Source organism: Arvicola amphibius, chromosome 13 (assembly GCF_903992535.2).
Source record: "Arvicola amphibius chromosome 13, mArvAmp1.2, whole genome shotgun sequence".
In the NCBI taxonomy this organism is placed as follows: Eukaryota; Metazoa; Chordata; class Mammalia; order Rodentia; family Cricetidae; genus Arvicola; species Arvicola amphibius.
The window spans coordinates 1,002,529-1,019,313 of record NC_052059.1 but is presented as its reverse complement, the minus strand read 5'-3'; the positions used below and the strand labels follow the sequence as shown (position 1 = coordinate 1,019,313).

Below are 16,785 nucleotides of genomic sequence, written 5' to 3'. Positions count from 1 at the left end.
AAGACATAAAAATTCCTCATGTAAGAGTACAGACTATGGATGAATTGATAAATTTGTTGATTTCACAATGTATGTCAAACACACGTCTGCATGCTGATGAACTGCAGCTGTAACCAACAGACTTGGGCGTTGTGAACCCACCTAGGGGGATTCTCTTCTTTCTCACACTCAGCACAGTGCAGGCCATGAAGTCATATATATTCTCTTTCCCACCACGCAATGGAGTAGGCTCTGCATTCACAGCTACTCATAATTCTTTGCGCACGTTGCACACAGTCTGCGGGTGCCTTGACTTTCTTTCCTCTCAGATTCTCAGGGGTCCAGGGTTCTCCCACACTCTGCGCAAAGAACTCAGTTCTTATTTTCCCCACTAGCTGCTCCTGTCCTTCCTTAACCGTCCAGCGAGTGCTCTCTAATTTCTGAATGTGATTTTCTTCTCAGCCTTTGCAGACTAATCACAGACAGCTGCAAGCTAATTAGCCCCTCCAGGTGTCTTCCTATAGGTTCAAATGAAATGTGGCTAGGACACAGGAAGATATGAATGCAGACTCATCTCATCCATTACTTTGACAGAATTTCTGTTCCTTATGGCATAATCTGATCTAATCGTACGAAGTTTTATAAAAGCCAGCTACACTGACACCAAAAATTAACTCATGGCCTTTCTTTTAATCCAAGGGGAAGAAAACATTCGTTCTTACCAGAACTACCTCTATCTAAACAATCTAAATAGCTAATGGAGAAGACAATATAAGAGAGAAATGAGGAGTGAGAGGCAGCAGGTATAATGAAATGGGATCTATCATCATGCAACAGAAGAGAGTCAATAGACAAATGCAATAGTTTTGAGAGATCAGTGAGAAGCCTGTGTAAAGGTGGACCTTGATTGTCAATTTGGTTGAGTTGAGAGATACCTGGAGAGACTAATAAAGCCTATCTCTGAATGTGTCTGCGAGGATACTTTTAGAGGATTAACTGACTTTGGAAAACACTATGCAATGTGCAGGAGGCCTAGTTGAAGTAAAGGAGCAGGCATAGATGATCTCTTTCTTCTTTCATGCCATCGAGAAGAAATATGCTCTCTTAGGACCATTGGAACCGAATTAAAGACCTGGATATCAACTCACACACCTATGAACACCTGATTTTACACACAGAAGCAAAATATATAAAATGGAAAAAAGAAAGCATATTCAACAAATGGTGCAAACATAACTGGATATCAACATTTAGAAGAATGAAAATAGATTCATATCTATTGCCATGCACAAAACTCAAGTCCAGATGGATCAGAGACCTTAACATAAAACCAACCATACTGAACCTCATAGAAGAGAAAGTGGGAAGTACACTTGAATGATTTGGCACAGGGAACCACTTCCTAAATATAACCCCAGTAGCATAGACACTGAAAGCAACAATTAATAAATGGGACCTCCTGAAACTGAGAAGCTTCTGTAAAGCAAAGGAAATGGTTAACATGACAAAATGACAGGCTACAGAATGGGAAAAGATCTTCACCAACCCCACATCAGACAGAGGGCTAATCTTCAAAATATACAAAGAATCCAAGAAACTGGTTATCAAAGGAACAAATAACCCAATAAAAAAAGAGGTACAGACCTAAACAGAGAGCTCTAAAAAGATGAATCTAAAATGGCTGAAAGAAGACTTAAGGAAATGCTCAACATTCTTAGCCATCAGAAAAATTCAAATTAAAACAACTCTGAGACTTCATTTTACACCAGTAAGAATAGACAAGATAAAAAACATGGATTACAGCTTATGCTGGAGAGGATGTAGGGTAAAGGGAACATTCCTCCATTGCTGGTAGGAGTGCAAACCAGCACAGCCACTTTAAAAATCAGTATGGCTATTTCTCAGAAAATTAGGAGACAACCTACCTCAAGACCCAGCAATACCACTTTTGGGTATATACCCAAAGGATGATCAATTGTACCACAAGGGCTTGTGCTCAACTATGTTCATAGCAGCATTATTTGTCATAATCAGAACCTAGAAACAATCTAATGTTCCTAGACCAAAGAATGGATAAAGAAGATGTGTTATATTTACACAATGAAGTACAACATAATGGGAAAAGATAATGACATATTGAAATTTGTGGGCAAATGGATAAATCTAGAAAACATCATATTGAGTGAGATAAACTGGAAAGACAAATATATCATGTGCTCAATTATAAATGACTTTTAGACATACAGCAAACAAATCCAGTCTACAATCACAGCCCTAGAGAACCTAGACAACACAGAGGGCCCTAAGAGAAACACATAGGGGTCTACATAGGAAGAGAATAAAGACAAGGTCTCCTGAGTAAGTTGGGATCACGAAGATCATGGGAGAAGGTAGAATGGGGGGAGAGAGGGGAGTGGAGGAAATATATAACTCAATAAAAACAATTTAAAAAAGAAAGGAACTTAAATGTTTCTCAGTAGGGGTGGTAATTAAGTAATTTTTAAATATTATGACATTTATGAAAAAGAAAAAGAAAGAAAAGGCAAGAGGGATGAGGAAGGGAATTATATAACATCAGTTTGTAATAAATTCTATGTAAAATATTTATATTTTAAAATAATAAAATATGACTATAAAATGATAATTTTAAACCACTAGATGCTGCAAATACTTATTTTAATACTAAAAGCATATTATTACCTTCCCCCAACTCCACTTTGTGCATGCTGTTCTGCTAAAATCTCCTTCCAGCAGCCGTATGTTCTAACCCATTCAACAGGGACTCCCGAACAGCTGCAGAATAGCAGCGAGTGGATTCCCCATCATCAGTTACGTCTGCAGCATGTGCCTACCAACATCTTCTTTTTTAACATTTAGAATAGTACTTGAACATCTAACTTCAGTTAAATAAGTCCGTGATCTCATTTGATAATCTAGAACTCAAACTTCCTCCTTTAAAAACCTTATGCTTGCAACCCATTTCAAACAGGGTGATAACCATCACCTCATTCTTCCTTCCTAAGGGGTTTTCAAAATTATTGTTCTTGTGTTTCATGATCAATCTTCTCCTATATTCATCAGAAATATGTTGGGTTTTCCTTGTCCCATGAGAAGGGAACTCCTTAGCCAATTCAGAATTGTCAGATTTTTTTTTTTCACAAATGATTTGGATTCTTAGATATGATTATCCTAGTTCTTTCTTCCATATATATCTTTTATAAAAATCAATAATTAATTGCAGTGGTAACACTAGGCATAATGATGAATGCATAAAAATAACCTTTTGGTACTTTCTCTAAAAGCAATATAAATCTCAATTATATGTTTTACAAATTACTCTTGAATTTGGTGTATTTATATAAATGCAATAGAAACATATACTAAAAACATAGATATATAATCAATTCCTATTTTCTCTCCTCTTGTAAAGTTCATACCTGGTATCATGTAGAACACCAAGAAATATAGTTTAACAACATTGAAATCTGAGAATTAGTCTTTTAGCAGCAACATCAAGAAAGTTCAATTTACAGTCTATTAAGATTTGATTCAAGATAATTTGTTCTTACCATATTTTATACTCATATTTCATTTCAGGTGTACTATGAGATAAATTACTATAATAATAGAATTTCAACCACATCATACATCAGAACTGAAGCATTGTGGGTGAGGATTCCTAGTCCTTATTTTGTGAGATATACAGGTATTCTGCTGTAGGAATTCCTACTGTCAGTGACCTTTAAGTTACCCGCCAACTTGGGTATATATATATATATATATATATATATATATATATACTATACTATATATATATATACTATACTATGTACTGTATATACTATATATACTGATGTAAAGCGTGCATCCAGCCTCTTCCTGCTGTGGTATTAGGTTGTTGTTCCTCGTTCCCTGTGATCTGTGAGTCTACCCCTAAATAATTAACCCTCTATTATACTCAATTCTAGAGCTTCTCACTAGTATGTAATATAAATGATTTATGACTTTTATGGGGAGATATGAGTCCATCTTATGATCAATGCTCCCAGAATCAAAGAAGGAAAAATTCATAAAATAAATAACAGTAAAAATACAAAGTATTTCTCTCCAGGGAAGAAACCTAGTGCCTTCAGCACACATAGCTACCTTCTTCAGAAGTGACTTGAGAGTCAGAAAATCTGGTAGATTTAGTCATTTCTTAGTTTCTTCCATTTGCTTAATAAACCAATAGTTTTTGAAAATAATTTTGGATGAGTATTGTTAATTTAATTGCAATAATTTAGAAAATAAAACTATTGACAGGAAGTGGTGGCACACACGTCTAATCCCAGTACTCGGGAAGCAGAGGCAGGCAAATCTCTGTGATTTTGAGGCCAGTCTGTTCTACAAGAGCTAGTTCCAGGGCAGGCTCCAAAGCTGTTTACTTATGTATACTATCATATCACATCAAATAAGGATGCGTTGACTTCTTTCTTTCCAATTTGTATCCCCTTCTTTTATTGTGCCTATTCAAACCTGAGCATCGCATATCTCACACATTATCTGCAGATTCTTGCTCATTCTTGAAAGTCAGTGTTACCCTAAGAGGCCTCTGTGCTTGTGAAATACAAGGACAGTCAGACAGTCTTAAAATTACTTGCAGAAATAGATTAAGTTTAAATACAGTGACAATTGTTGGCTTCTAGATTTTTGTGAAATAGGAAACTCTATCATTTGGTCAAATGAACAATGAATGTCATATGACTACAATGTCAGAAATCAAGTTGAGGGCATATTAAAACATAAGAATGAAATTTGGAGACATTATTTGTAAAACTGTCCTTTAAAGACATACCACAATGTGTTTTTCAGTGCCATTTCTGCATTATACTGTCAGGGAGTTATAGCTGTGCCACTTAGTAAAATATCTTAATAACATTAAGACCTTCACAGATCTTTCCTGAAGTTCATAGTACAGAGTTAATACACAATTATGGAGCTTCCACAGACTGATGCACACCCCTCTATAACCATGAAATCTCCCATTATTGTTTTGCACATCAAAGTCAAGAAAAAAAATCTTGGCTTCCAAAAGAACATAACCCTCAATCATTACTGAAAATGATTTCAATAACAAGTACCAAAATATACAATTCTTGTGTAGAACCCATTTTGGGTTTAATAATTAAATATATGCACCTGGAACGGATTTATAACAAACAGAGTGATGCTAACTAAGTAGAAGATACTAATTCTGTCATGTAAGCAATAGCACATTTCAGCATTTAACAGAGAAGATGAAGAGAAATAGAGACATTAGCACTTTTTGTTTGTAGATTAGCATTTCCCATCTATGACTTACACAGACTGGACATATCCATAGTATTTAATTAGCTGTTTTTGTTCCCGTTACTTCTCAGCTCCTGTAGTCACAGATGTCCCATGCTGCATGTTTTGAGACTTACCTTGGTTGCTATGGTTAGCTACTATTGGAAGAAAGTCAAATCTTACTTATTTGAGAATCAGCAACCCTAAATCTTATTCATTCAGCAAATACTTTAAATACTACAAATGAAAAATAGCCTAAAATGAGATCATTAACTCTTTATAGATATACAATTTATTACAAAGAATCTGTCTATCACAGCCTACAGAGCAAAATATATTATAATATATGCATAGAATTGAATTTTGCATTTGTTTCTTTTATACTACTACTAATACTTAATGAAATATTACACAATTATACTTTTTATTTCATAAGCATTATAAAATAGGAACTGAAAATATATTTTAACAGTAAGACAGACCTATCTCATTAAAGCCGCTGTAGCCCAGCTCTTGCCTGGTAAGTCCCAGATCTTCGAGGTCCATGCATTTAAATCCTTGGGGGCACTGATAGCCTTCTTCCAGCTCTGGGGAGCAGTGAGTATCTGGAATAGCTAAGCTATTCCACGTCACATTCCTGTAAACAACATATGAAAGTGTTAGATATTTTGATAGTTGTAAGTATTGATTGGAATAATTAATTATTCAGTCATTCTTTATCAATAACTGCTGTATATGGACACAAATTGAGCTTTGTAATTTGTAAGTGGCATTCACAAGAAGTAAACATTCTCAAATAATAAGTGATTCATTTCCCTAGAGCATCTTAAAATAATATTACTATATTCTTTCTGTGGTTTTTTGTTGTTGTTTGGCGGTTTCTTTGGTTTTTGTTCCAATGAGAAAGAGAAAGAAAGGGCATGGATTTGGACAGTTGAGGAAGATGAGAGAATCTGGAAGGACTTGTAGGAGGGGAAACTGTCATCACAATACATTGTATGAAACAAATATTTTCAATAATATATATTTGATTTTTATTAGAAAATAATTTTGCAATAAGCCAAGCATAGAGATGTGAAGAGATGCTAATTTGTATTGGACTTTGTCATTCAGAAAGCTTCTGTACTACTAAGCAAACATTTTAATATTCCTCTACTTTCAGCTAACATTAGGTGGTGAAGGGCTTTTTTTCATATTACAAATTAGGATTCTTATAAATGATATTGGACTTTTTGGTATGTTCATTCTTGTGCCTTTTAGAAAGAGAGTCAGACAAATAAGGAGAATTGAAAGGAAGAAAGTCTATTATCTTGGTAAGAGAAAAACTTAGGAGATGGTTTACTGATAGGTCTAAGAAAACTGAAGATCTTTAGACGGACAGTGACATATTTCTTCATCTTGTTTTGGACAGGCTGAAAATTAATTTGTATATGGATTTGTCTATGTGATGGATTTCTTCATAGATTCTAAAGTTATCACTAGAATGGGATTGAAGTTCTCATGCCAAGCCCTCAAAAATGCGTCAATGTGCCATGTGAGGTCATTTATGTTGACTGTGCAGAGGGCATAATGTAGGCTGCATAACTCTACAAACCTTCCGGACTAGGATTCTGTTGTGGATATTACCCATTGTGTCAGTGCTTCTGAGATTTCCTAAGTTCCTTAAACTTACCTTAAGCTTATTACAAAATTGAGAAAGTAATTTCTTCTTGGATAACATATTTTCATTTAATAAGTTTTCTATCATCTATTTATCTATCAATCTATCATCTATATATCTATTGATCTATTATTTCACATTATCTATATATCATCTATCATCTATCTATCATCTATCTATCTATCATCTATCTATCTATCTATCTATCTATCTATCTATCTATCATCTATCTATTATCTGGCTATCTACTTACCTACCTACCTGTCTATCATCATCTATCATAGCCTCATTTGTATGTATGTTTCTGTGTGTACGTGTGCACATGTCTGTATAAGTATCCATGCACATATATGTCGAGGCTAGCAGTCAATGCCAGTTATCATCATCAATTATTTTCTATATCATATTTTGTAACAGGCTGACTCACTAACTTTAGAGCTCACTGATTTGAACTGGCTATTCAGCAAGCTCCAGGGATCCCATATCTTTGTCTCCTCAGACCCAAGTTTAAGGCACTCTCCTCAGTGCCTAGCTGTTTACATGAATGCTGTGGATCCAAACTTGATTCCTTATATAAGAAGCAGATTAGTGATTGACCTACCTTCCTAACGCCTCTTTAAATGCTTCCAATTATTGCTTCCTTCCTCTTGTAAGACATAATTCTCTAGAATCTAATGTAAATTGTAACCTCTGAACTGTTTCATATACATGTATATACAGACACATCCTGGTGCCTGGCCTAATCCTCAGTTATAGTGAAAACGTTATTGTTCTCACACAGAATTCAGATACTACATGTTTATCCCTGTAGGCTTTGCTCTTACCTGAAAACTGGCTATTTTTGTCTACACTTCTTAGTGAGTAAATGGTTAAACAATCATTCTGTCTTTAATTTCATTTTAAAAATATCCTATGGATCTCACAAAAGAAAAAGAAGGCTCTAACTGTGAAAATTACTACTTGATCGAGTCAGAAAATATGGTTTGATGCAGAAACATGACTTACTTATTTCACATCATATTCTCATTTGTAGCCAAATGATTCATCGTTCTGTAAGTCTAATCTGATGCTATTTTTGATTTGACACCTACAAAGTCAGTTCAGTATGGGAAATGGCCCGCAGGGTTTTAGAGTGAGGGTGTTTTAAAGCTTTGTCGCAGCTCCTCATTTGCTGGTTGTGTGATAAAAAGATTCTAAGATCTCTAAATTCAGTTTATTCATCTGAGAGACAGGAAGGCAATTCTAATGGTGAAAGGAACACAGAGTAACTAGGAGCCTAGAATTTCATATTATACTTAATTAACTGTGTCTTTAAAATGATTATATAATTACAATAAAATATAACATAAATCTCATCATATGAACACATTACAATAAAGATTGGGGCACATAATCCTAGAAGCATTTTTTACAGACCTGAACTGAGAGACTGTGTATATGACTTAGTTTGTCATTATTTGTATTCAAGAAAGGCAGGGTGAAGGTCAGAGATGAAAAATGGATGAGCTGGCCCAAACCTTTATAACTTCAGATCTGAAAATTAACAGCAATGCAAGTGAGTGCTTTCTGTCTATACAGAAAGCTTGTATAAATATCACTTTTCAATCATTTGGAAAAGAAACTGGGCTTGAGCAGGTCTGTGTGTGTATTCTGGATCAATATTCTGGCATGTATAAAACTTCTCTGAGCCTCCATTTCTTCATCTGGTAGATGGCATTTCCTTCCAGAATGAGGGTGAAAATATATGGGCTCAATTATATTATTCAGGATATAAAATGGGCGCTGGTTTAGTTGCCAATAACCATCATTGTCAGTCATTTGACGTATGGCAACTGCAGATGATAACTCTAGCTCACATGCATTTTCCCTAGCTGCCTAATTTCAGGAATTCACCTCTTTTGCAGAGCATTTGAGTTTACATATTTATAATTACAAATAAGTAACATGTTGATTATTCAAGATGCATAAGAGGCTAGGTATACACTCTGCCATTTTATGTGAAGGACTTGACCATGGGGATCTATCTATCTATCTATCTATCTATCTATCTATCTATCTATCTATCTATCTATCTATCTATCTATATCTATATATATATAATTATTTTCTGTGTCAAAAACACAAATGTTGGGTTTGCCTGATCAAGGTCACAGGAAGATAAGGGAACTCTCAAGGCTATTGAAAGTGACAGTCTAGGACTATGTTTCTATCTTAATCACCACTAAAATCCCCAGACTTCTAGCACCCTTCTGCCTGCTTTATACTAATGGACCAGGGGATCCAGTCATGGCCTTTCAACATATTTTGGCTTTCAGGCTCCAGCTTGGGTGCTTTTTCTCAGTGATGCCTCTCCTCCAACCTTAATTTTCCTGCTATAATTTCTAAAAGTGCTGTACTTTTCACCATTAAGACAAGGGCAATTCATGTTTATATGACCATTACTTTGTTGTTTATCTTCAAAGTTCAATTGTTCTCAAGTGTAACCTCACTAAAACAGTGCTGGACACACAGTGGGTGATGGGCAAATTTCCCATTCAATTTATGGTACTGTGTTGTTTGGTTAAACTCCAGCCTAGGTGCTGGGGTTAAAGTGTAAGTTTTAGGTGTGATTCACTAGACTTTGAATAAAGCATGCCAACATTTACTATATGAATGGGCTTCATCTTACTAGCTGTAAATAGAAAACACTAAGGACCTTCCAATAGGAAGATTTTTCTATGCGCAAATGCCTGCAACACCAGCTCCTGCCCAGTTTGCCAATGTGAAGATCTGCTCATATATTGGTCTGGAAACCTCTATCAAAAGAAATTTCATTTATATTCATATCATTTCAGCCAATGAATTTTTTATTTCTTGGGGAACTAATACATAAAACATGTTTATAATTATTTTCTGAATAGATGAATGTGTCTTTCAACCATTATACACAATAACTACATAAATAAATTCTTTAATTAAGAATTTAAATTTAAGCGCCTCTGTGTTTGTGTTTTTATTTTATTGCTATACCTACACATTGGCATGGATTTTTAGTGTTTTAAATTCCTGGATTTAATAGGGTCTATGTTTCAAAACAAGTACTGGAATCCCTCTGAGTATTTAATTGTTTTTCCAAAGGCTTTAATTATCCTCCAGGCATATGCTTTTCTTTTCGTTTCTTCCCTGAATTCTTAACAGAATATCCTATTTACAAATAACACCATGTAGGAATTTAAGATCTAAGAATTTTTTTTCTGAGACTATTGCTAAAATTGTTTAAAACAGCAACACAAATAATACATGAGAACATTTGAGTTCTATGTTTTTAACTCAAGCATTAATCTTAACACAGAGAACATTAAGCTGTGTGTTAAAAACCAAGAATTATCATTTTACCTCAGTGGCTAGCTGACTTAACCACTTTGAGCAATGACACTTTAGCCTAGGATTCCTCTCTGTAAAATGAGAAACTTTACAATTATTTTAAAAGTGGGATGGCTTTAGCCCACTTCCACTTAAAGAAGATAGGGTTATGTAGAGCCGGAGTGAAACCAGTGCCCTGTTGTGGTTTCATTTCTATGGCTGTGATGAAACACCCCAACAAAAAGCAACTTGGTGTGTATTTGGTTAAAACTCTAGGTTACAGTCTATCCTCAAGGAGAAGTTCTGGCAAGAACTCAAAACAGCTAGTCACATAACGTCTACATTAAAGAGCAGAGAGACAATAAATGCATTCTTGATGCCTGCTTACTTACCTAGTTTCTTTCATTCTTTTGTATTCTAGAGCCCCTTTTCTATGGAATGGTGCTGCCTAAAGTAGGTTGGGTTAGTCAACACTCAAGATAATCCTCCACAGACATGCCTACAGGCCAAACTCATCTAAATAAATCCTTACTGGAATTTTCTCTTCCTAGGTGTCTGTATTGATTCAACAATAAAACCTAACCACCACAGGTGTCACAGGTATGATTTAACAATCTCAAATGTGCAAGACTCTCCAGAGCCAAATGCAGAGTTGAAGGCTTTACTTTTTTTTTTTTTTTTTTTTTTTTTTTTTTTTTTTTTTTTTGGTTTTTCGAGACAGGGTTTCCCTGTAGTTTCTAGAGAAGGCTTTCACTTGCCATAGTGTGCATTTTCAGGGGAGAAATAGGCAATTCACTCCTGACACCATGTAGAGCATATGGATGGAATTCAAACCACTAGGTTCCATGTCAAGCAGGCAAGTTCCATTAGTTATACATTTAGCAATCTGTTCAAATTTTTCTCTGACTTTCAATGTCATCTTTCTCCAAGGATGTCAAACGACTATCACTGCTAATTATAATATGTTTCATGTTGACCTTCTGTCTTCAATGTAACCAATGAGCTCAGTTTTATTCTTGCCCTTTTTAGAAATTGTTCATCTTTGGTTCTTAGCAGGGCCATTTGTTAAATGTCTCCTCCTGTACTGCACTGCTTATGAGGGAATGGAGTGTCTGGAAAGTTATTCTCTCTTAAGAACTTTGCTGCTCATTGTGAACTATAGGATAGGAAAGGAGGGGCCATAGGGCAGTGTAGAGCTGCTTTTGTAGCCTTGACAATTTCAAGGAGGTTCTAAAGCCCAACTTAGAAATCCTACATATAAGAATGAGGCTGGGCGTGGTGGGTAATGGAAAAACCTTGATGTGACTTTCATGAAAGTATCATAGGCAGTAGTCCTGGCAAGAGATGTGTGTTCTGGGATATGGGAATAGAAAGACACTATGTGCACAGCAGAGAGAAAGGGGAATTAGAGGGAAGCAGCAGAGAAGGAGAAACTTATCAACTATTCACTGACAACTGTAGTTCTTCAGTGCTTTCTCAACTCAAGAAACTATTTAAATATAATTTCTCATACTCAAGAAGTTGATACCATTCCAAGTCATGTTCAATCACATATGCAGAGATTTACCAAGTGAAGAAGAGAGAAAGAAACATACTTTCCTCAAGCTGGGACAGTGGAACTGGTGCACTAATAACTGATTGTAACTTCTTTCTAATTGATTAAAAAAAAGACCCAGAAGATGAGAACCCACTGTTTTGCATATTTGGCTGTCACAAAATTTACTTACTAGTTTTTCAAAACATACACCTATGATGAGCTCTTATGGATAACTATTTGATTTATGTTGCTAGCACTTTGACTCCCTTAAGACCTAAAAATAGACAGGAAAATGTTAACTGCATTAATTTAATTTAATTTTATTAGTTTATGCGCACAGGTGTTTGGCCTTCATGTGTATTTGTGCACCAAGTGTGTGCCTATTGCCTTCCAAGGTCAGAAGATGTGGTATCAGATTTCCTGGAACTGGAGTTGCAGATGGGTGTGACCTGGGAATTGAACCTGGTTCCTCTGGAAGAGCAGCCAGTGCTCTTAACAGCTGAGCCATCACTCCAGCTCTAATGCTGACTTCTTAGTTTCTCAAATCAAACTTACTTTCTAAGACATTCACAGAGGGCAAACTGCATGTACTTGTGAAGCTGAAAATTCCTGAGAAGTTAAAGACGCAAAGGAAATATTTAATGAATTCATAAGCAACAAAGAATACTACAGCTTAGGGGTTTTGTTATTTATTGTATCAGTAGGCTTTTTTTTTATATTTACCTTGTGGGTTCTAAAAAATCAAAAAAAGAAAAACATAATTTAATAAGTTGATGTGAAAGAATTATATACATGTGCACACCCACATGCATACATGCATACGTACGCACATATACACACTTCTGCACCAAAGCCAATTGTGAATATCTATTCTGATAAATCACACCACATTTGTCTTGTTCTTAGGGGTAGGAATAAAAGGATATTATCTTTTGTGCTTGCTTCAGCAGCACACGAACTAAAACTGCAATGACTCAGGGAGATTAACATGGCCTCTGCACAAGGATGCCATGCAAGCTCGTGGTATGAACCCTTCTGTGTGTTATGCTTTGTAAATGGAATTTATAAGTAATTTAATTTTGTTTTTCAGTTTACCTAAATTCTATATGGACCAGAAATATCAAACTCCCTCAAATCCAACTTCACATTTTTTCCAGCACAACTATTTAATGATAATGTATAAAACACTGCCAGATTCTATAAGCTGCCCCAAGGAAGGGTGATCCTTCCAGAAACTTCTTAGAATATAAGAAGTCATTAGTAATTTCCCTGTAGATATAAGGGAGAATTGCCCTAGCTATCTGCAGAGCATGGCTCCTTACCTCCTCCACTAAATGGTCCAACCAGCACAAATAAACACCTAAACTCTTGGTTGAATTCTGCCTTCTCTATGAAAAGCTTTATATGTATTACACGTACATTTACTTGCCCTAAAGCTATTCTAATCACCTCACTCCTGGGAATAAGATTTCATTATTTTATATGAAACCATGAATACATTTTTTTTCATTTCTCAGGGGTGATAATAAGGTGTCAGGTAAGTGTTCATCTTTTCTATTTGACCTGCCGCTTGGTCTTTGCAGGTTCCTCTTTCAGCTGCGGCAGATGTGTGCTATCACATTTGGCACTTTGCAGCACCTGTTTCTGCCACAGGCCATTGCCCTTTCCAACTTTCTTTAGGAAATGAGCTGTTTTGCTTAGTCAAATCTCATTACTCTTTCGGTAATTGCCTTAGATTGCAGTTCATTATCAAAGAATCTCAGCCTTGACTGGTAATTCTGCTGAAGACGTGGCTAAGGGGTCCTTCTATATGCTTTAAAGAAATGCACGTCATTTAGAAGTAAAGGTGCATGCAACTAATTACCTCACTCTTTATCCTTTTTGCCTCACAAATCAAACAAGATACATTTCATAGTTCAGTGGTGATACCTACGATACATAGCCTTCTGTTAGAAAGTTTCCCCATTATCAAGAAGATAGTATGTAAAAGTTAATTAGTCTAAAGTCATAAAAATGTGGAAAAATAATGAATATGAAGCTAGAGATCCTCACAGCCCTTAGCAACATTTATACTTCAAGCATAACCATAGCTATTGCTTGACTGAGATACATTTTATTAGATAAAATGAGTAAATATTGTTTTTGTATGTATACTTGTGTGTATGCATGCCCACATGTGTGGGGGCATTTATGAGTGCTTGTGTGTGTGTGTGTGTGTGAATGTGTGTGTCTATGTAGATTGACATTGGGACACTTCTTTGATTGTGCTCTACCTTATTCATTCAATGGGGCCTCTAACTTGAACTAGGAGCTTTCCAGTATAGCTAGTTAGTCTATCCAGCTTCCTCTGGGGATCCCTGTGTGTGTCTTCTGTGTGCTGAGATCAGAGGTATACCACCATGACTGTCTGGCATAATTGTGGGTTCTAGGGCCCAGAACTCTCGTCATATTTGTATGCGAGTGTTTTATCTATGGAGCCATTTCCCAAGGTCAATATTAATGTTATTTTTAATTGACAAAGTATAGCTGTGTTTTATTTTTAGCACAATACCACACACACACACACACACACACACACACACACACAATACATATGTAAAGCATGAGTGAATCAAGCAAATCAAGCTATTTAATCAAGAATTATGTTCAGTAATGTTTTTGTAATGATCTATTTGAAATCTATTTTCCAATTATTTTGAACTATACCATACATTATGACAGACTCTGCTCATGTTGCTGAGGATAAGTTCTCAAAGCTTATGCTTCCCATCTGGCTAGAATTTTGTATCCTTTATCATTAGTTCCCCTTCCTTCATCGTGCTAACCGCCAGCCTCTGATAAGCATCATCTTCCTTGCTACTTTCATAGGCCAACTTTTCTAGATTCCATACATAAATGATACTATAAAGCACTTGTCTGTCCATGGCTTTTCTCAGTTAAAATCATGCTCTGTAGTTAGTTTATGTCACTGCCAATGAAACAAAATTTTTCTTGTAACCAAATCTCTTGCAAGCTTTTATGAAGTCCCCTGTGACGACTTCTATCTTCAGGATAATGGGGGTGAAATGGAGCCAGTGTTTACATTTCAAGACTCCATATACATGCTGTGTGGGAACCTAATCTGTTTGGATCCTCAACTTCCTAGACCGGGATGGAGGAGGGAGGACCTTGCACTTCTCACAGGGCAGGTAACCCTGACTGCTCTTTGGACTGGAGAGGGAGGAGGAGGGGGAAAAGGGGGAGTGGGTGGGAAATGGGAGGAGCGGAGGAGGTGAAAATTTGTAGTAGTAGTAGTAGTAGTAATAATAATAATAATAATAATAATAATAATAATGAAAAAGGGGCTTTGAGTACACATTTAGTTACAAACAGTTCTCAGTACTGGGAATACCATGGAGATGGCCGTGCAGACTCAATAAAGTAACTTATGGGCTTGAGTTCAGGATTCATTCATGCCTCTTCCCAGTTGTTCTTGAAGTTCATATTCTAATTTAAATATCATTCAAATATGTCTGTGTTTATTTGTGTTACAGTTTAGTTTTCCAGAACAATACCTAATTGACAACTGTCAAATATGGACTGTATTTGTGTATTTATAATTATGTATGCATATACGTATATGAATGTAACAATAATTAATAAAAATAGAGGTTATTAATTTGAAAGAGAGGAAGGAGAGACCTATTGAAGGGTTCAGAGGGAGAAATGAAAGGGGAAATGGTGCAATTATATTATAATCTCAAAAGTAAAGGAATAATTAATAAAATAATGCTCAACCTGCACCATCTCCATTTGTGAAAGTTCTTTCTTAGCTGTTATCCCTGTCCCTCACTCGGATAGATACTATCTCTCACCCACATGATATTTTTTTGGTACTTTCTTACCCATCTATAGAATAATGTAGATATACCCAACAGTCTAATTTTAGAGAAAAAAATAATAGCTACAAATTTTCTTTCCTGTATTTGTCTCTTCCCTCACACACATAACCAACTCTCTTTATTCCTGACTTTCTTCAATTTCCCTGCCATACATGCTTAATAATTCATTGCTTTTATCTGCTTTAAAAAAAGATTTTCTATTTTTGATCATTTTCTTCTCTCACATTTAGTGATTTACTTTTCTTTATTTTCACTTTCTTGTCAATTTGGGATTCATTACCATTATCTGTCTAATTAAAATATTCTATCAGCCATGCCTCATATAAACAATTAACAAGTATTAATTCTTTGCTAGAATCCTAGAATTATGGGTAAGGAAAAGACTAAAAGACATAATTTATCTAATTAGTTTTTGGTTAAGTGTTGCCTTATTGACCTTGCAAAATAATGAGAAAATTACACAAGGATGAAGTAAGCAAGCAAGAAGAAAGACAAAGTTGTAGAAGAAGTAATAAAGAGGAAGAAAAGGAGGCAGAACTCTGGGTACCGCTGCAAAGATACCGACGTTGAAGCCAGCTCCATCCATTTCAAACAACTCACTGTTGAATAAAAGCCTTATGCGGAAGAGTCATAGAGAATGAAAATGACTAAGACCCATTATATTCATGAATGAAAACTTTAAAGAATGCTAAATAAATAAATATCCAGAAACTGTAATGTTCATTAGTAAAATAATAAATAGTAAAAATAAAAAGTTTGATACTTTCCAGTGCATTATGAATAAATAAAAAAGTTGTTTAAAAAACTTCAAATAATAACACATAAGAAAGGAAACTTCATTTCCCACCAACAAGCATGAGTGCACAAGGCACACATGGTATGAACAGCAGGAGTGGCCAGCAACATGGAGATGTGAACAGGATCGGGCATCCAGGATCCACATGAGGTGGAAGCCCGACTCCCAGTCTGAAAGATCAAGAGCTGGAAAGACCTCATGTGCAAAGTCGCAGTGTACATAGGACTTAAAGTTCAGCATCAGGAGATAGTCAGTGACTCCATAGAACACAATGGAGATCATA

At 35.6% G+C, this 16,785-nt stretch overlaps 1 protein-coding gene and 1 non-coding gene across 3 annotated transcripts in view; one reads left to right on the top strand and one right to left on the bottom strand.

The window, feature by feature from the left end:
• The window catches only part of Nalcn (sodium leak channel, non-selective), a 240,345-nt gene that overhangs the window by 209,465 nt on the left and 14,095 nt on the right, over positions 1 to 16,785 (bottom strand). For both annotated transcript variants that reach the window (XM_038310269.1, XM_038310270.1), the window contains exon 6: positions 5,769 to 5,923. In XM_038310269.1, the coding sequence (XP_038166197.1) occupies positions 5,769 to 5,923 (155 nt within the window). The remainder of the gene's footprint in view (positions 1 to 5,768; positions 5,924 to 16,785) is intronic.
• LOC119800555 lies at positions 12,760 to 12,865 on the top strand. The gene has a single exon (XR_005283048.1). It is a non-coding gene; the product is annotated as a U6 spliceosomal RNA (small nuclear RNA).